Here is a 21,141-nt window from a genome sequence, read left to right as displayed (position 1 = left end):
GTGAACCAGGTGACCCCAGCTCTGCAAGTTCCCTGCTGTCAGGGTCTTCACCTCTCTCTTGTGGCTTCCTCCTCTATCTCCGGTGGTTTCTTGGTGCCCGTCTTCCAAAGCTGGTGTGAGTGTGATCCCTTCCCACAGCTTGTCACTGCTCCCCTTTTGCACACCCAGTGCAATGCCAGCCCTTTACAGCCTGGCTTTTGGGACACCGGGAGAGCTTTCTGCAGCTCTGTCCCACTGTCCCCTCCTCCATACTCTGTGTCCCCAGCTTGTCCCCTCTCAGCTTGTCATCCCTGCTGGGTGCCTGCCCTGCTCCCCACCCTGCATGGCCCTGGGGTGCTGGGAGAGCAGGCAGGGTTTTGGCGCGGGGAGGGTGGTGCAGGCAGGATTTTGGCACAGAGCTGGATGTCACAAGAAGGGCATGGCTGGGGGTGGCTGCCCCCACTGCCCTCCTGTGGTGGGGGGTTCCAGTGGGGAGCACTGATGTAGATGTCAGGTGTGCAGTGGGGTGAGGTGGGTGCTGAACCCCAACAGGAATCCTGCCTGGGTCCCACGGCACCAGGGGCTGGTGGCCAGAGGCTCCCTAGGGCAGGAGGAGTTGGGCACCTTGGACTGAAAAGGGGCCTTTTGGGTCCTGCCTCTGCCCCAGTTGCCCTCCTGACTTTGGGGATGGATGGGGCTGCATCAAAGTCAGCTGGCAGCCCCGTAGTCCCTCTGTCTGAATGGTTCGATGCCTGGCTGGGGCTCTGCCTGCACTGTCCCGGTGACCAGGAGTGTGACCTGTGTCCCCCAAAAGGGACAGAGGGACTCAAACCTTAGAGCTCTCCTGTCACCTCCCAGCGCTGCTTGGGGAGGACAGAGCTGGGGGGGGTGGGACAAGATGGTGCTGACCCCACAGGCTGCCTGCCTGCTGCCACGCGCTGCCCGCTGCCCGCCTCTGCTGCCTGCACCCACGGAAAGGTAAGAGTAGCAAAGCAGGCACTGAACATAACGTGGCCCTGGGCTGTTTGTGCGCCTTTTGTTCGTCAGTAACCTTCGTGAATCAGCTAATTAACCGCATTAGGCCAGCTCTGCTTCCCCGCCTGAGTGTTATTGGGCAGGGCAGATCTGGGGCAGCACGCCAGCGGGAGCCCCAGCCAGCTTTGCCAGGCAGTCGGGCAGCTCAGAGCTCCCATGGTGGCCAGGGAAGGTGCCTGGGTGGCAGCCGGGGTAGGTAACACCCTGATGGGCTGCTGGCAATGGGCAGCGAGGCTGTGAGAGCCCAGTAACTGCTGTGTGAGGGGGAAGAGCTGACCCTGTCCCCCCATCATGCTCATCACAGCATGCAGGCAAGAGCCCAGGTCACCCAGGGTCAGGGTCCTGCTCTGCTGCCAGCCCCATAGCCCATCGATGGGTGATTTTTGTTGCCATAAACCAAACCCATGCTTCAGGGTGCCTGTGTTGTGTGATGGACCCCAAAACCATGCAGAGAGCTTCCCTAAGGCCAAAAGCGTGTTGTGCATCATCATTCTCCTGTGCTGCCTCACTACTTTTACCCAGCAGTTGTGCAACACCCCAGCTTGGAGGGCTCCCAGGTGAAGACGTGGCTGAAGGGCATGAGGATGAAACTTGCTGACGGGCTGGCGGGGCAGCTCGCAGCCCTCCCAGCACAGGGAGCTGGCAGAGAGCAGCCTCCTGAGCACGTTCCCTGCCCCAAGGCTCTTGCAGAAACAAATGCCCTCTGCGTGCCGGCAGCTGGAATGTTCTCGTGCCCACCACGGGAGCTGCTGAGGCCAAAGCTCCCCAGCTGTGAACAATGAGCCAGGGAACGCCGCAGCTGCCGGCTGGGGTTCACCCGCGGCGGAGGCGGCTGCTGCTGAATCCGGCCGGTTCCCGCTCCCGATGGCTCCAGTGAGAGTCAGAAGCAGCAGGTCCAGGTGAGCCGGGTTTTTGCGAGCAGCTGGGCTCTGGGAAGAGCCCTGCATTAGGAGAGGCTCCTCACCTGGCCCAGCCAGGTCCTACCCCCCAGAATTGCCCCTCTCGCCACCCCAGAGCCTTCCCCTCATGCAGAGCCTGGTGCGTGGACCAGGCTGGAGGAGGTTTCCCTGTCCCAAAGATGTGTGCCAAGGCTGTGAGCTCTCAGGTGAGAACTTTTTTGGTAAATCAAAGGAGGAATCGCTGTGTTGCTCCCCCCACCACCTGCCTTTGCCCAGAGGGTGTGATGGGGCTGCCCTCAGGCCGTTGCCAGAACCACCCCAGGCACCCGGATGGGTGGTGACAGTGGTCACACACACCCCCTCCGACCTCCTGCCCTGCTCTCGCCCTTTCCAGCCTCACTTTTCCCTTTGCTGGTGCCTTTTCTGCCCCAGTACCAACGGCCCTGTGCAAGGGACCTGAGAGATGCTGGCTCCTGCCCCTTCTCCAGGGCTCCCAAATCCCCATCAGCGCCACTGGGAGGGGACCCGCAGCTGTTTGGAGGGCACGGGCTCCTGCTCTGAGCACCTGTGGGCCCTTCACCTGGATTCTGGGTGGTGTCTGGTCAGACCATGCTGTGCCCCCCTGCCCTACCGGGGCCTTTCTGCCGGCCGGATCCGGGCTCCTGCTCTCCCCCGGGCCCGGCGTTTGCTCCATCGGTTCTTTAAGGGAGGCTGGGGGGGACTGGGAGAGGCTGGTCCAGTGACAGGAGCGGGTAAATTGCCAGCTATTTCCCACGGAGCCACTTGAGGGCGGCAACGAGCTGCCGCAGAGCTGCCGCCGCGGGGCCGGCCAGCTCGAACTGGGTCAACTGGGCGAACTGGGGCGGGCGGGAAGGGAAGGTGCTCCCCGGGCCGTCTCAGGACCCGCGTCCCTCCAGGGCCCTCTGTAAGAGCAGCTCACCCCGCGGGAGCCGCAGCCACGCGTGTCAGTGGCCATCTAAAACCCCTCGGAGACCTGCAGCGTGTGGGGCAGGAGCCGGGCATGCCCGTAAAGTTAAGTGGGTGCAAAAATTGGCAGCTTGTTTGCTGTTAGAGGAAAAAGCATCCAGGTTAAGTTCGGTCTCGTGGGGAGCACCCGCTGCTGCAGGGCAAAGCCCCCCCGGCCCTCTGCTGAAGCCCAGCTTGGCGAGAGGAGACGCTTCTCCCGACACCTCCTGTGTGTGTCCCCAGCACAGCACCTGTCCTCGAACAAGAGAGGTACCTGCTCTCAGGGCCCTCCAACTTTTATATTTCCTCTTTGGATACTTTTTCTCTCCCCTTTGACGGCGATCGCATCGCTGGGTGTCATTCATGCTGGGTATGGAAGGCAGTTTCAGCTGCTCTCTCTCCGCAGCTGCCGAGGAGACTCTGCCCTGTGGGCCCAGCAGGCTGAAATCCCGCAGCTCATGAGAGGGCTCATGAGACAGCTGCTACAATGGCTAACGCTCTTCTCATGGGGATTAAAGGTCCAACTTCAATTCACCTTAAAAAAAAAAAAAAAAAAAAAGCTCTGTCTCTCCCGCATATGCTCAGTGGCTGAATTGAGGATCTGAAATGACACATTTCACCTCCATGTGAGAGTCCTGGGAATCTCAAGCCCAGCCACAGGACAGGCAGATCAAGGTGTCAAGAGATCATAAAGCTGCCTGTGATGTTTAAGAGCAGGAGCTGGAGGTGCCACCTTCCCAAGGCTTACACATGCTAGAGCAAATTATAAACAAGAGGAAAGGGTAGTGGTAGGGCTTGAGAAGCCTGTCATAGCAAAATTGTCACCATGTGTCATTAAAGCCACGTGTGTGGGGATTGTTGGCATCAGCAACCGCAGGCAGAGCTGGCTTCAGGGCGCTCAGCCCAGCCCAGGACTGAGGCTGGTGGGCTCAGGGGAACGCAGGATTTCCAGGGGGGGTTTGACTGTCCCCAGGAACTTAGAAAAGCAGAACAGCGTGCAGTGCTGCTCAAGAAACTGGTGACTGGGCACGCAGGATTAATGGACAGAAACAAGGCCAAGGAGAAACCTGTGTGGGAGCAGTCAGGAAACCTTTCCTGCATGGTCAGCTGGAGGAAGAGAAACTTAACAAGGGTACGGGGCCTGTGGAAGAAGCAGGGCTGTGGAAAGGCCAGTGCTGCTGCTGGCTTGAGTGATGACAGTTTGTGCCTGCCTTATCACAGAAAGGAAAATGCACATAACTAACATTTCTTCCCTTCTTTGGACGGTAGGAATGTTTTAATTGAGAAATTTGTTTTAATTACATTAGGTGATATCACAGTCTATTTTACAAGTTCAGGGTAAGAGGATGTGTGGACCAGTTACACAGAAATCCAGTGAAAGGATAAAAACCTACAACATGAGAAAAATGAAAAAGTTAACTTAATCCCCCAAAAATGAAACGCATTTAGAGTTTGGTGTGAGTGGAAATGGGAGATTATAACAGGATCCAGAGAAGTACAAAGGATGAAACTAACATAATTTACAGTATTGGTTCTGCATGACCACCGTTTGCCCGTGTTCAGAGACAGCCTCTATTCCCCAGTGCACCGCTGAGCAGATGGTCCTGTCTCTGAGGGTTTGGTCTGGTCTTGTCAGAGAAGAAAGCAAAACAACTGATGGGCAAAGGTCACAACCCACGTTGAGCTGGTCCCCAGGGTCACCGCCTACAGGAGTGTCTTCCACTGGATAGTCGGGGGGTTCTGCACCAAGAACTGTATGGAGGAAAACTAAAACAGCTCCAAAAAGCGCCATCTCAAACGTAGAAAAGTCTCACTCTGGAAGTGCTTACGAGAAGATCGTCATCATAGAATTTGGTTTCTATAATAACATTACCACTGTGGAGGGAAGAGAGGAGAAAGAAGAGGTATTAGAACAATGCATGAACAGTAGAAAACAACTGCTCCCCTCACTGCTCTGCCCCGCCTGGGCTGACACCTTGCCCCCTGCAACAGGAGCTGGGGTTTGGAGCTGCGTGCGGTGAGCACTGAGCTCTGTTTCGGGGCCGTCGGGGCTGCAGGAGCTCTCCACTGCGTTCCTACGTGGAGCAGCTCCCCCATCCCTCCCGTGTCACCCCCTTGCTGGGCACAGTTACCACGCAGGCTGCAGAGGGCTCACAAACAGCAAACTTCTGCTCACGTCTGTCGCTAAAAATAAACTAGCAGTCCCAGAACCTTCAGGCCCCTCTCTTTTTGCAGTGAATTGTGAAAACCAATGGAAATTCTTTTTTTATTCCCCATCTCTGTCCTCTAGTGCTGAGCAAGCTACTTCAAGCAACTTAGGATGTCATTTCCCTCAAGCAATGCTTAAATGCAAACACACAAGCATATTTTATACAAACTGCAATGGAAATGTAGATTTGGGTGTGACAAAAGCTCTGATGATTTAAGGTGCTGACTTTGAGGTTTTGGTAGACAAAAGAACTTTGGCTCTTGAAAATCAGAAAAGCAGTTCCATCTCCACTGTGACTCTTGGTATCTGTAAACGCTGGCAAAGCTGAACCTGGCAAAAACGGAAGGCTTTTGCTGTGGCGTGGCCAATGCTTGAACTCAAATGTCAGGGAATGTTCTGTCTGACATTCAGTCATCCTGGGAATCCTTTGTGCAGAGTGCCTCACTTACCACCAAATACCACATCTCCATTCTCTCCTGCTATGGAAACACTGAGACAAACATGAGGTCTTTGGGAATATCAGAAAGTGAGGGGCTCTTCAAGTCTTGGCAGCTGAAAAAAGCTGATTTCTTTGGGCCAAAAAAAAATTTTTGGATTTCTTTGGGCTGGTGATTCTACTGAAAAGCCTCAAGAACAACTTTAGGACACTTCCATGAATAGGAGAGAGATCTGGGCTGACCATGACAAGTGGACAGACTCCAGGGAAAGAATGGGACACTGGAAAATCCTCAAGGTCATTTGAGAACTGGACTCTCTCAACTCCCAGTCCTGAAAATGCCTTGATTTCCCAAAAACGGACAAAACTAACTTGTCAGATTTCTTTATTTCTTTACTCTGATTCCCAAATCCGGCTCCTCCTGTCCTGCCTGAAAGCCACTGGCTCTGGAAGCCAAGGACATGTGTAGCACCTACATGGTCCCGAGCAGACTGTGCCAGGGAGCAGTGTTTGAACACTGATGCTCTCTGAGTCCACACTCTCTTTGAGACGTGCTGTGAATAGAAATCAGTGACGGTAGTTCCCATCCTGGTGCCTCCTCTATGTGACTGGCTTTACTCCAGACAGGGAACAAGAGGGAAAATGCTGGAGAGGGTCTTCCAGAGGACACAGTGACCTTGCGGTGAGACTGGCTCTCCCTGTCTGCCTCTCGTTGGCAGGAGGATTCCCATACCCTTCTGTCTCTGCTGGCAACGTGCTCCTCATGTGCTTGCCAGCCCCCATCTAGCACTGCAGGGAGGGTGGTTTTTGTCAGTGATTACAGCTTCCCAGGGGCCTCCCTCAAGGAACCTTTTCCATCCCCCACCAAAGCTTGTGCCTCCCTGTCCACCCCCAGAGCAACGCCCAGCGTGCGTTATTCTGACACAAGTCCTAGGGGTCGCTGACCTACTCACAAGTCAGTGTGCAAACACTGGCCAGCACTGGACGTTTCTGGGGAAAGTGTGTGAATACCATTACAGGTGACTGCAAAATGACTGTTTCCTACCTGTTAAGGGTATTTTATCCCCGAATACAACTCTGTGTGACTAAACGCACAGTTTATAAGCCAACGTGAGACATTCAAAGCTTGGCAAAATGGTACAGTGATGAAACAAACACTACAACAGCTCCTATGGTGATACATTACATGAAAAACAACCACCTTGGAAAAAGTGAGTGATCAATAGCTGGATTTGAAAATGGCCCAAACATTTTTTTTCTCTCTGGATGTAAGGGGTAATTCGGCTGTAAAACATCATAAAATCCTTTCACAGTTCACCTTTCAAAAAAAATTAAGCAACTCTAATAAAGGATCAGTTCCACTTTCTCCAAACTTGTACTGCTCTATTAATGCAAATTGGACCTATGGGAAAAAAGGTAATGAGGTTGGCTTAGCCCTTTTCATCTCTCAACAACTAACAGTAGTGAGGGTGATTCAGAGTTGGTAGCAGCTCCCTCTCTTCATTCCCACTGTGGTCCCCAAGGAAATGCCACACTGCTTTTATTTTTGCCTGCTCTCAGAGTCTGTAAGCCCAAGGCACTCACGTTAAAACGTTAGCTGGCATCATCTGTGATTCAGGTGCTGCCTCTATCAAGGACTGCCAAGTGTTTGTGGAGTTAGGAATCACAAAACCGAATTCAAAGAACCATTCTGCAAAGTAAAAAGAAGATCCAGAGGCATTTGAAAGAAGATAAAATCCACAAATGGTCCTTTTGCTTTTCACCTGACAGGCTGGGGAACTCCCTAAACTGTCCTGCTGTGCTGCCAACATTTTACATTTAAATTACTTGTATGTCTTAAACTGCACTGAACCCTGCCCTCCTCTTAAAGCAGATACTCCCTTTCTAAAATAGCTGATGGTAATGATAAAGCCACACCACTTCCTTAGCATTCAGTGGAAATTTCATCACACCTAATTGGAAACAGGGAAACCATACTCCCCCTTTTGCAGGCTGGATCGAGTTGAGATTAAGTGTACAACTGGTTGCCCAAAAGACAAGGAGCTCACTGTTTTATCTCCCCCTCCTCTGCCCCAGATTAAGAGTAATACTGCAGTGAGGGAGGTCAGATGTGCAGCTATGGAGTCACAGGGACAACACTCGGTGGCACTGCTGTAACCAAAGTAAACCTTTAGTCCAGCCTCCAGCCTGGTGGTGGCCAGCACTAGGTGCTTCTGAGGAAGATACACGAATCCCCATAATGGGTGACTCTAAAATAACCTGTTTCCTTGCCTCAGGCAGCCTGCGGTGGATTTATGCCCTGAAGCATGATTACCCAGATTTTTTGCTTACATAACAAACTGTTAATACACTTATGAAATGCTATCCCTAATACTGTGGCCCATTAGTCCTGACAAGATGAGCACTCCAGTGCTACTCTGAAAAATTAAAATCACCACGTTCAACCCATTTTAGTTTCTCTACTCCCCGCTGCGCTGGGGTCACTCCCTGCGCTGCCGCAGGACTGCACATAGAGCAGATGCATACCTTCTAGACACTGCCCTTTGAAATAAACTTTCTGTTCCAGTCGGAATTTTTCCATTTGTTCTGCTGAGGAAAAGTTTAACTCCCGAGACACTGCTTTGCATTTCAGGATTTTTTTGGGAACTCGAGCTGTGAAACAGATAAGAAGCATTATTTGGACACAGTAAAACAAACCCAGATGCTTCAGATGCTATGAGAATACTCCGATTAATGATTAGTGCTAGTACAAGATCATAGTAGCAGGAGAAATACAAACACAGAGGACTTTGTTTTTACATTTGCAAGAGTGAAATCCAAGATTAATGTACCTTGCCCCAAGCCAAGAAAGAAACTTGTGACAGAACCAGGGATATAACACTGATCTCTCAGACTCCTGGTTCTTAGCTGCTTATTACTAAAACCCACAATTCTTCAAGTTGACATATGAGATCTAACTTTATTTTTTACTTTAGGAAGTGTGCTGATGATCACAAGTTGTTGAAGGGCTGCTTAGTACACCAAGCGTGTTAGCCCTTCTCACTTCTCCTCTCCTTTCAGGCTGTGTGCATCCCCAGCAAACCACAAACGGCTATTTCAGAGCCCAGCAGCACTGTTTCAACCATCTCACATAGCTCTGGGAAGTCATTCTGTAAAAGTATACAAAATGTCTGTTCCCCAAATGTTGTGACCCACAGGCAGTACCAAACTAGAGAGTTTAAGAGAGAGAGTAATTTGACAATCCAGGGTTTCTGGGCTCTTGCAAGGGATGAGACACTAACAGCAAGTGGCAAACCGTACCCGGTAGATATTTCATAAAGCTTTTTTTTAGAGGTGGAGGAGTAAAAGAAGGGACAGTTTGGGAGCACTGATTAACATGCTGAAAGGTCCTAATCAGGAGAATACAGGGGGGAGTCAATATACTAAAACTCTCCCAAGCCCATCATACTTCAGTGGTGTGATTATACATAATCCTTCCTGCGTAATACAAAATATTTCATGTAAATTTATTAGAAATAAAAGAGGGGAGGGAATACAGCTGGCATGTGCTTTATGAGCCAAACTGTTCCTCAATGGAAAGCGTATCAAAACATCCATGAGCAGGCTGCTGTTTAATAAAAGGAAGTCTACAAAACCCCAGGCAAATCCATCTAATGAAGTTTAATGGAGTAGGACCTTGATAAGAAACCAATCTAGAGAGCTGGAGGGTTAGGGAATGTAAGCTACCATCCTATCCCATGGCGAAGTACACAGCCCACGGTTTGCTTAAAAGAAGTAAGAGAAAATGAAAAGTGTAAAGGAAGAGTTTTAAATGCAAAAGCTCTAATTATTTTTAGTCTTTTTTTTTTTTTTTCCAGAATAGAAATCTGCATGGCACCATCCTTTACTGCCCTCACAAGTACAGACTACAGCCTGTTGTGAATAAACATCCCTGTGCAGTTAAGTGAAAAATGACTTGTTAAAACTATTCTGCAATTTAGTAATTACATTTCTTTCATCCCCAAGACAGACGGCTGAGAATGTTTGCTTTAATATTGTAAAACTATAAAATAAAAGGTTACTTTTAATAAAAGTAAGACTGTGTAGTCTTTAAACATCTGATCTAAGAGATTTTAGTTGATATTTATACCATCAAGCAGAAATTTTAATTAAAGTTACTTATTTTAAACTAATTTTTCTTTTATACCTCTTTTTTTCCATTAAAAATATAGAAGAGAAAGAAGATAGATTCTCATTAGTTAGGTCCATTTTAAAACATGCTGAAATGTGGGTAAGCACAGACTTTATCCTAAATTTACTACATGTTTTTTTTTAACTTGAGGATATACTATACCTGCAAATTTATTTAAGCACTTACATAGCTAACATAGATTTAGTCAGATACTTAATTCTGATTAGAAAGTGATGAATGACACATTCTAATTTACTAAGCAAGGAATTTTGGGTCCAACTGCATTTAGTTAGAAACTGAAATTCAATTAAAATATCCATATCATGTTTTCATATAGTTTAATAAAACAACCTTAAATATTTGGGACATGTAAGAAAGCAAGCTATCTTAGCCAAACTTACATTTGAAACTACATCTTTTATTAGATAATGAAAGGATTATTTTTATTTCCTGAATGAAAGCTGGCTGGGGTGACTGTGAACAACACTGGGGATTCTACAAGTACTACACCTCAGCAGCTTACTCCAAGATTTGCTTGTATATCAGAAGAAACCAAACTTTTTTCATATCCCATTTACCTCCCAGTTTTGAATGCACTGTCACTAAATTGAGCTGACTGGGTACACATAAAAGCTCCTGCTCTCAAAAGCTGGTTTAGATGGTTAATTCCAGTTTCAGGTGCTCAGGCAGTGGCAGTGATTTTCCCTACTTTCAGCGGTTATGTTAAGACTTCGGCAGCAATCCAATTTAATGTAAGTGGTAATAGTAAGTTTAGGTAGTAATACAGTATCATGATTTGAAACTTATGAGTTCATTTTTTAAAGAAACCTGTACTTAAACCAAATAGAAGTCCTGTTTAAAAAGCAAATAGAAGTCCTGTTTAAAGGAAATATATTTTACTCACTCTACTATATATTTGATTCTTTGTTTGCTATGTCTAGACTGTGATTTGCCCTGAATGGCCACAGAATACACACACACACACACACACACACACACTATATAATGACTTTGAGACACACGTGGCCTTAATTTTAAAACAATTACTCTAACTCCGTTTCTGTTGCAGGACTGTACTGGAATTGCATTTCCCTGCACCTTCTTTTAATTCATAGTCAGATTATCCTCCTTTGTTGGACACCTCTCCCGTTTCTTAGACTATTTATTGAGAATAATCTATCCATCTCAGCCTTCTCTTCTTTCTAAGCCATACAAGAATGGCTTTTTGCCTCTCTTCTCCTAAGGAGGACCATCATCCCATCCATAATCTTTTCAGTGGCTTCTCCTAATAGCTCTTCTCTGCACCTGTTCCAGTTTGCACTCATCCATCTTCTAGATGGATGACTGAACTGCACACCAGATAAGGTCTTAACAATTCCTTGTACAATGGGCATTAATCTCATGCCAGAGTATGCTTTAATTAATTCCCCAGGCTCCTCTGATGGAGGTGAGGGTCCCTGTTTTATATGTGAGGAAAACCTGACACACAGCGAGGTGATATGATCTGCCAAAGTGAGAAAGATGGCAGGAGGGAAATGGGGCAACACAACAAACCCTCCTGAGACAGTTCCAGCTGTCCTCTCTGCCCCAGAGCACACCTTTCTGCAGTTTGCACTGAACCATGGCAGTGCAACACACTGCTGTGAGACAGAGTGAAGAGGATTCAAAGACTAGCCATGCCTCCAAGGAGAAGATTTTGCAGCACAAAATCTGGGAAGACTGGGAATATTTCTGGCTAATTTTCTTCTGCTTTCTAAAGCCTGATTCCTCATTTCTCCTAGATTTCCTGTCACACAGTTATTTTAAGAAGGCAAAGAATCACTAACCCGCAGTTTAAGAAATTTAGTATTAAGCTCATTAATTACCACATTTCTTTTGAAGGTTGTATTTCAACTGCTTTGCTACAGTTGAATATGAATATGCTGGAATGTTTTTCCTTTAATACAGGTATTTTGTATGAGAGGCATGAGTAAATATCTGTTAAGGCCTATCGGCAGAACTGTTTGCTGTCAGACTGGCATAAAATGGTAGTACAGGTTAACAAGGCTGAAGGAGACAAAGCTTGGAAAATGCTCTTAGTAGTCACTAAGTCATAGCTTTGCTTTCCTCTAGCTCTGACCTGCATCCTCTATTCCTGGCATCAAGCCCCTCTTAAGCTGAGACAACCTACTACTGGTTCTATTAATGAATTCTTGTCATAAAGCAGATGAATGGTGACCGGGGGACACACACACACCAAATGAGAAGGCAACTCATTTCTCTTGTGCCTTAAGCTGGCTTTGAAACCAGGTATATTGCTGGAAGGCTACTGGACTCATGGTGTTTTGCCGCAGATCTTCTGTACATAATCTTGACAGAGAAGGATCTTTGTACACTGGTTGCCTCCTTCAGACACAACAGATTCTCCATTTTTTGGGAGAGGTAAGTCCTAGTAGCGACAGGCAGAACTCAGTCCTTGATGCCTAACCAAAAATACATCAATGTCACCAGCATAATTAAATGATTGAGTTCACTCCACTTACTGGAGATCTGCTATGGTACTCACATAATAGAAAAGCCTTCAAAATTAATTCAGTGAGGTCAGACTCTTCACAGACCTGAAGCAAAGCTCTTGGCAACGAATGTTACCTGTCACAGTGCTTTGTCACAAATAGAGAAGAGTAAGGGACAGTGAAGACCTCTGCTACTCAGAAGTGGAAGGGCAACAGGCTAGCAATGGTAGAGGGATCGGAAAGCAGAATAAGTGTGTCATGTATGCCATTTTAAAGCAGAGGTCAAATTTAGTACAGGAGAATATTAGGAGAGTTGTGGCCAGGCAAGGTAGTAACTGTGTATGCTTCTTCCCCACTGGTTCTCCATCTGACCTCTACCTTGAGTAAACCCTGTTATTATACTGAGAAAAGTCAATATATTTTTATGCTTTTAATTTTGGAACCAATAATCAACCTAGCAAGGGTCAACCACTCTTATCCAAGCTGAGCTTCCTGTTTAGCATCATTTAACTTGTCCCCTTTGCCAGCCACTGATCCACTCCCACCCTTCTCCATGTGTCCCCAGGTTATTGTGGTGGAAGCCTCTGAAGGTATGAAGTCACAGCCAGGACGTCTGTTCTCCAAAGCAGGGGTATGCTCGCAACTCTGGTGACTCAGACACGCAGCACCAGCCAGCCCCAAAATGCACAATAAGGCCACACAGTACCTTCATGCTCCACTCCAGGTACAGACAAATCTTCTGTTCCTTGCCAGAGGATTTTCCCTGTTTCTGCATCCCGGAGGTTCATCCAGTTTCTGATTGGGAAGCAGTTAAGGAAAACAGGCTATGTACATCCCTAAATACTGTCCCTAGTATTCTTTGCTTAGCCCTGAAACAGGCTACTCCAGCTGAGTTTCAATCATGTTTTCTGATTCTCAGGAGGCCAAGGAAAAGAGACACTTTTTCTGAGAAAATAAATGAACAAACCAACCCTTGACCAAAACGAATGCAGCAAGAGTTGTATAGTCACAGATTTAGTTTTCACTTTAGACTGAAGCTTGTTAACCTCATTTATCATTTTCCATTGCTTCTAAAGGATAAAGGCAATGTCACTATGCTGCAGAGAAGCAAAAACATTGCTAACAATAACAGATAATTCTACACAAACAATTGCTGTTCTCCAGCATTTGAAAAATGCTAGAAAAAGAAGTGCTTCCTATATAATATTTGAAAAAGAATAACACCTGATTGAGCTTGTTTTCCTAGTTTACAAAATATTAATATCAAGGGTTGTTCTATTGCTGTTGACCTGGTAACTGCCACTCATGGGAGTTCTTCGGCTGCTGAGCACTAAGCAAGAGAGATCCTCTCTTTTCACTCTCAGCAAGCGAGGCTGTGCCAGCTTTTGAAAAGCCCAGATCAGCGATTAGTCAAAGTTATAGGCAAATATGAAATACTCATATTTTCAAAGGGACAATTAATCACGATCATAAGCACACCTTTGAAAAATCTCTCCCATAACAGAACTCAGATGCTGACACATCAGAGCAAGGAGCCTGCACACCTGCCCAATGCCATTTGGAACAGGGATACAGCCATCAGTAAGCCTGAGGCCTCGCAGCAGCCTCCTGCTCCACAGCTCATCAGGGTGGCTCTGAGGAGCCACCAGCATAAATGCAAGGAGCCCGAATAGAGCAGGATGTGTGAGATGAGGCTGTGCAAACCAATGCTTTTCCAGGTGTTTACTTCTGCTGATTTATGACAGCATGCCCTTCATACTCAATACTTCCTAGACAAGAGACTGGAAACTATCCGGGAGAAAGTGAGACCAACTGCTCAAGGAACTGACTGGGGAGGTAGAAAAGTAGAAGAGGGACAATATGGACCTTGACGTAGGTATAAATAGGAGCTGTCAAGAGATATGCATATTGAACTCATCCTCTAACATACACAGTTTCCAGGCAGACTCACACAAACTTGTCACATTGATAACATTTTTCCAGAGCTCCAGGGAAGAAACAGATGCTTTAGCAAATTTTGCATTACAGGGTAACATTTGTTTTAAAATTACGTGTGTGGAGGAGGGAAGGAAAGATGGCTGCTTCAGCGCAGATGTGAGGAACCTTTCCCTTCCAGAAGGCTGGCCAGACTTTCCATATCCCACTGAAAGGGCAAAAGAGAAGAGAAAGGTGAGAATGTGGGCGCAGGTCTGTTTATAGAGGCATGGCCTTAGAGCTTCCAAAACTTAGCAACAACTTGAAGCACAGGAAGAGAGAGCTTAGGGCATCCTGCTTATGTCTTTCTAGACTTGTTCTAAAACATATAATATCTACCCCATGTTCTGGGATTAAGGGAAAAGTGAAAGGGGGAAAAGATGGAAAACAACATCCTCGGAGGGCCCCATATGCCACCTCCATATCCTGGGAGAAAGCTGGAAAGTGGAGACGCCTCCCCAGCTAGCAAACCAAGGGAGATGGGGGCTGTAGACAGGCAAGTTGGAGAGAGAAAGCAGGCAGCAGCATGGCAAGAACCTGCAGTGGGGCTGGGCACTTCATGTGGTGCTGGCTGGAAAACTCAAAGTCCCCAGCCAACACAATCCACAGGATGGAACCGCCCCAACCATAATTTAAAACATAAAAAATTTCCACCATTTTTCGATACATCTTCCCACAGACAAACACATAAACTAGCCAGGGTGAAGCTATTTGCATAGAAAGCACTGTGCAATCTATCAAATGCCATGTATGAGGGAAAGATAGCAAATGAGACAATCTGAGCACCTCACTGACAAATTAATTTACCTTCACAACATCCTGTGATGCAAACAGTGTTGACTATTAGCTGTACAGTAACTCAGTAGATTGGGCACTTGATTATCAAAAACCTGTATTACCTTTAAAAAATGATCCCCTTCAGAAGTATTTACTTGCTATTTGTTCACTATCAATATCAGTGGGAGTTACGAGCTCACAGATCTGGCCACAGGCTGTGTAGTGCTAAACTGAGCAGTAGACAAGGTCCTCTGAACTGGAAATGAAACACTAACCAGAACAGCAAACCCAACACGGCACAGGAACTGATCCAGCCTCCCCAGTGCTATACCAGTACTCTGACTAATGGACTGTCTTCTTTTCTATGCCTTGATTTACCTTACCTTCCTGTCTCTCTTCCCTTATCAATTTTTGGAGTACTCTGAAATCACATTTACCATTTTCAAAAGTATTACATTAGAATTGCCCTTCAAAGAGTATATGTAGCCTCACAGCTTAATTATCATCCTTACTTGAAATACACAGTTATAGAGTGATAGTGACCTACTATTTCTGGTGAGAGAAAACACTACTGTACTGACCTCTGTCACTTCTCCTTATAAGGATTTACCCCTCAACCCACTCCAAGAGAGATGATACAGGTTACATTGCCATGCTGAACAATGCTAAGTATGTCAACACCCAGGGTGTTGAGACTTCTATAAAGTGCTATCAGACTTTATTCTGTACTGATGTTCCACCGTAAGAGTAAATCCATTCAGGACAGCCTGCCCCATGCTTTGTATTCTGTCAAATTAAAAATGACAAATAAATAAAAAGCTCAAGACTATATTCCTGCTGATGAGAGCATGCAGGTCAGCAATGCATGCCACAGTTCCTAGAAAGTATCTTGTATTTAAACAAACTGGACATTGCTAACCCATATAAATTCTGTAACAAATTAATAAAGGCTTAGTGTCAGCGTAGCCAAAGGCTTTCTGGCCTAGAAAGATGCATGTGCAGGTTCTGGACATGCTTTTCCAGCTTCTGCAAATAAAAAAATGAAATCAACCTGCTATTCAGAGTGTATACAGAGTTAAAATATATGGATCCAGACATATTTAAGGGATCAGAATACTCTAGCCAGTTCACAAGTTTTTTCCCAGTAATGAAGCATTATTAAAAGGGAAGAACAAGTCATCAAATCTTAAAAGTGCATACAAACAATCCTCTTATATTTGAAAAAACTCTTTGCATTCAAGAGATTAATTCTTTTAAAAAAATACATGTTTAAAAAGAAACAGGCAGCTGAAAAAATTTCCTAAGTAAAAACAGAGATAATTTATAAAACTTAACTGTAATGGAATTTAAAAAAAGGCAAAGCCCATCAGAATTGGTTTTTTGGCAACAAAATACCTGACAAAGCAGCAGCTGTACTGCTTACCTAGTTAGCAGCTTATCACACTATTTCTGTCATCTAGGATAGAAAGGCTGGTACTAGGACATACCCCAGAGTGAAGAAAATGGAGATCTTGAACCAAAACCTACACACAGTTATCTTCTAATGTGTTTAATTGGTTTAAGATTCTTCCATCCCAGCATGAGAGATATTGTTACTAAAAATAAAAAGTGCTCCATCTTCCAAGCAGCAGTGGAGACCTGCAGGCAGGATGAAGAGGGTATTTTAAGTATTATTCAAAAGGAGAAAGTAAATTAATACAGGTTTAACACAATTACTTTTTTTGAAGTGGCTCATGTCAAGCCACATGGCAGGGGTAGCTAAGGAGTGCAAGTAGAGAGCCAGGCATTTACAGCTTTATGAAGTTAGCATATACGAAAAAAAAAAGGAAGAACAATAGCATATTCCTAATTCAGCTTCTCATTCTAAAAAAAAATCACAAGAACACTATTATGCCATTAAATTTTCATTTTCCTGGATTTTGTTTTTTTTTTTTTTTATAGGAAACAATGTCTGATTTAAGACTCAACAGATCAAATGCTCTTCAGTGCTGAAGGCAAGGAAGGATTAGGTAGAACAGCAGAAGGAAGGGTGTACTGTTGATCTATTTATATTCCACCACCTATTGGGTCAGCAAAGTCTTACATAAAAGCTTTGTAGTAGTTGGAATTTGACTTGCTTTATATACATGACATGAATTAGCTTCCTCACAGACCTGCTTTGCTTAGCCTGATGAAAGGAAATGGTTTGTGCATTTCTAAATCCAAGTTTTGTTGTCTTGAATACCTCTGAACTCAGAACAGAAATTCTTTCTCTTTTGTATCTGCCATAGAGATCACCTCATTCAAACAAATTAAAATATACACACTTAGCTTTAAGTGCTTTAGCATTGCAAAAGATTCCCTTGTATTACCATGCTGGTAATTAAGAATAACCTTGAAGGAAGAAAATGAGTACAAAGTGAATCATTAAAGTAGTATGGAGTTAAAGAATTTCTTCCCCAATCTCCCTGACTATTATTTGTATGTTTCAATGTTTAGCACTTCCTGAATATCTCAAAGTCTGCAACAAACAGTAGGTGTCATTTCTTCCATTAAAATTATTCCTTGCTGTGTACATCATTCTAAAACCTTAGGAATGGCTGCACTCTTTCATAATAAAAGCAAGCCTAATGTTCATAACCACTCTTGGAAGGGATGGTCTTTCATCATCTTTGCCACCTTTTTGGGTTTTGTACATGAAATGCAACATTAAGAACAGCTCACTACATGCCAGGTGCAAACAGGATCTCAACAATTACATGCTAGTAAGAATTGTCATACGGGACAAATGACAGAGAGAAGGTGGAGCAGAAAGCTCTGAACAATTCAGACTTACATCTCTGTTGCAGACCCAGAAAAGCTTCTAGACTGCCCAAAGGTCACTCCTGATTTTACATTGTCTGTCGTGAAAAGCAGACACAACCAGGCACTCATGACATGTGCGAGCATGTTACTTTAAAGTCTGTTACAGGTAAGTAAAGATCATCCTTTAAGGATTATACTTTTATCAGACATATTTTCCCAGAAGAACATTTGCATCTCAGTTGTTTCAACTCAGTCTGAGGAGTAAGGACCAAAATAAGTTATGCAAAATAACTATCAAACTACAGGATTGCAAAGTAGACCACCCAAACAGCCTAATGCTTCTATTCCACTCATGCCATTCGTCCTCTAATCTTTCTAATCTCACTTTTTATTACAAGTCCCAAATCCCTCTTCCCCAGAACTTTTAATTGTGTGCTTAAATTTAAGCATATGCACAGACATTCTGCTGAATCAGGTCCTTGAGTTCACTCTGTTCACAATGAAGAGAAATGCTGTTGTCTTTGGTGTTTAATAAAACACAAGTAAACATATTGACCATGTGTTAAGAGAAAATGAGTCCTTCCTCCTAGCCCAAGGCTGAAATTCAATGCAAAATCATATCTGAAGGAACTGAAGGAGAGCCCATCTATTCTGTCTGGTAACAGAAGTACCAAAACAAACACACAAACTGGAAGCTATTCCTCAAACATTACTGCAGCCTTGGGCACAGCAGTGTCAACTTCTACTGCTTTCAGACAGCAGCACACTCTTGGGTTCCAGATTAGTCAGAAAGCATGCTATGACAGCTCTTACAGGAGCAGGTATTTTGTAGAACTCTGCTATAATAAACCAACTTTCCTGGAGTGACACACAAGATATGGGTTACTGTGCTGGGGAGTGGAAAGGTGCTGTATTAAATCCTCAAATGGAAGGAAGCCAATTATCCCTTCAAAGCACCCCTGACACTCCTGTACTCACTGTAGAAGAGCCTGCTTTTAAAGTCTCATGCACAGAACAAATTGCTGTGCAACAGAAGCCAGGGAGATCCACAGATTCATGTGAACCACATGACAAAACGCAGCAAAAGTCCTCAGCAGCTGACAGTCATTTCACAGAAAATTATGTAATCAGAGGGATATATTTAACAGCTATAGCATCACAGCAAAAAAAAAAAAAAAAATCAACACAATTTCATATATTCATATACTTTGTACCTCCCTTTTTACTTTCCCCCTTACATCTTTGCTTGCAGATACAGTCTACATGGATCTTATATCACCACATATTTTCGTCTAACATCAGACAACTCTGGATTAAGCTGTTCTTGGCCTGTACTTGGAAAGAGTCACACATGTTATTGAACACCTTGTCAACTTTACCTTGATTGTAATAGAAAATTATGCTAATAGGGCAGAAGTTAATATTGCTACATCATATTATATTAAGTAGACCTCAGATCATTTTTGCTATGCAGTAAGGTTGGTGCTGTTGTTAAGCTACAGTATTCATTGCTATATGTTACATTCTCCCTGTAAGAATTTTTCAAAGACACCCTCTGCACCTTGGGTAATCGTTTTGAAGATGAGCTATGTTCCCACCATGAAAGTATTTCCTGCTTGAGCCTCTTAATATATATTATCTTAGCAGGGCTCACATTGAGACACACTGCAAAAGTCTACAACAAATGCAGCTACAAAAAATGCAGCATAGGTCAATTCATAGTCAGATCAGCTGCAAAGAGATGCTGATCAAATTAGAGAAATACAACGTTGCACATGTCATACTTTGGAAATGCAGCAAAACCATGTTCAACATTTGCTAATAAAAATTTTATGCAGACTACCCAGTTTAACATCTGTGCCTTTCAAACAGTTTAGGTTGAATAATACAATTATTATTCACTATTTTCATTAAAATGGACAATTAACATACATCTCTACTCCACAGCATCCTAGTGACATCATGTAGCAGAATAAGGCCCAGAGTTTTCTTTCAGTTAGTTTATATTTAACTTGCACTCTTGTCAACTTTCTGTCTGAAAATATTCAGAGCGAAATCTCCTCAAATCTTAAATATTTACATCAGAATTGGTGACACCTGTAGTAGCCTTAACACAAGCAGGACCTTGTACAAAACCAATGAAGATGGATTGCTCCTAGACTCGTGTTTTGTTTCCTCAGTTAACACGGTAATATTGCAAACTAAGCCAGGCTTCGATTTCACTGACTTTTCCTCTCTTCCTCAAACCAAAGGAGCAAGAAACAAATCGATGTACATTTTCAAGGAAAGAATTACAGGCCTACTGAGAGGAAGGTAAGGGTCATCAGGAAGGAAAAAGATTAAAAAGAATAAATGAGAGTGATTTGCAAATAGCTGAACTAGACACAGATGTACACACTATTGTTTCAAGATTTACTTCTCTGTCTAGATGAGTCTAGTCTTGTAGAAGCTTAACGCTCTCAAATTCCAGCAATTCCTACCACTGCTGAGCAATAGGAACCAAATTAGGCATCTGAAGTAACCTTTGATTTCTTCAGACAAAAGCAACAATATGTGACATTCCCCAGCAGCTCCTGCAGAAGACAAGACTACCTTGCTACCCTGATGTACCAGCAAAGGCCATGTAGACGCTTCCAGAGCATGTGCTAGGCACTTCTCTAGGACCTAAGTTCAACCTAAAAAGACCAACCATTTCTAAGCCCCAAAAGAAAAAACGTAAGATTTGAGATCCTTAAGGACAAAAGTTAAAGCAAAAAACAAAATGCACTTGTGGTACATAGAATACAGTTTGCTTAAAGTGGGAATAAACTCCAAATCAAATCTACACACACAAATCACCAGCTTATGGGGCACATTCTCTTGTCAGAGGGAGCAAGCTGCTTTGTGTGCCAGATCTGTGGAAGTGCTTTGTTTGCTACTATTAGAAATGTGTTTTGTTTCCTCAAGAAACAGATGTTAAAATGGTTCCTAGAACCAGATAACAATGCCAAAGTAAGAGCAAGCTGAAGCAATGTAGTGGTTTTATGCTGCTTTCTGCTGCCTATTGTTTTTTAGGCTTTTCTTTGGCTTCTCTGAATAGGTTTGATAGAATTCCTTTATACCAATGCCTCAGCAGGAAAAACAACATGCAATCACATCTGGAGATTGCTTTACATCCTAGGTAGTAAAACAACCAATAACTTAGAAAAAGTCATCATTGCTTGCAGGACCATTTCAGAACCATGAATTGCACAAAGAAAATTATTTTCTCTTTTCCAGTGTGGTAACACTCAACTCCTTCCCATCTTCCCTGAATTTTAAATGGATCTCAAAAATTAGCATGTTAGAAAAGCTTGAGCTCATACTAAGAACCCTTTGAATATTAACATAATTAATGTCATCAGTAATACTCTGAGTTTGCAGAAACAGCAGGTGAATCA

General features: G+C 44.4%; 1 protein-coding gene across 4 annotated transcripts in view; it reads right to left on the bottom strand.

Annotated features, from left to right (window-relative positions):
* Nucleotides 1-4,124: 4,124 nt before the first annotated feature.
* PDE6D (phosphodiesterase 6D) overlaps nucleotides 4,125-21,141 on the bottom strand; it is a 29,088-nt gene continuing 12,071 nt past the window's right edge. For 2 of the 4 annotated variants that reach the window (XM_026854807.1, XM_026854808.1), the window contains exons 2-5: nucleotides 12,894-12,982; nucleotides 8,051-8,176; nucleotides 7,109-7,214; nucleotides 4,125-4,754 (exon numbers count right to left, since the gene is read on the bottom strand). In XM_026854807.1, coding sequence (XP_026710608.1) covers nucleotides 4,673-4,754; nucleotides 7,109-7,214; nucleotides 8,051-8,176; nucleotides 12,894-12,982 — 403 coding nt within the window. In that variant the 3' untranslated portion in view covers nucleotides 4,125-4,672. Of the gene's footprint in view, nucleotides 4,755-7,108; nucleotides 7,215-8,050; nucleotides 8,177-12,893; nucleotides 12,983-16,475; nucleotides 16,717-21,141 lie in introns of those variants that run through there. The other 2 variants (XM_026854805.1, XM_026854806.1) reach the window with 2 other exon arrangements.

This window comes from Athene cunicularia (assembly GCF_003259725.1).
Source record: "Athene cunicularia isolate RWA chromosome 9 unlocalized genomic scaffold, athCun1 chr9_part1, whole genome shotgun sequence".
Taxonomy (NCBI): Eukaryota; Metazoa; Chordata; class Aves; order Strigiformes; family Strigidae; genus Athene; species Athene cunicularia.
Note: the sequence above shows the minus strand (reverse complement) of the source record. Positions and strands in the feature narration are given on the sequence as shown.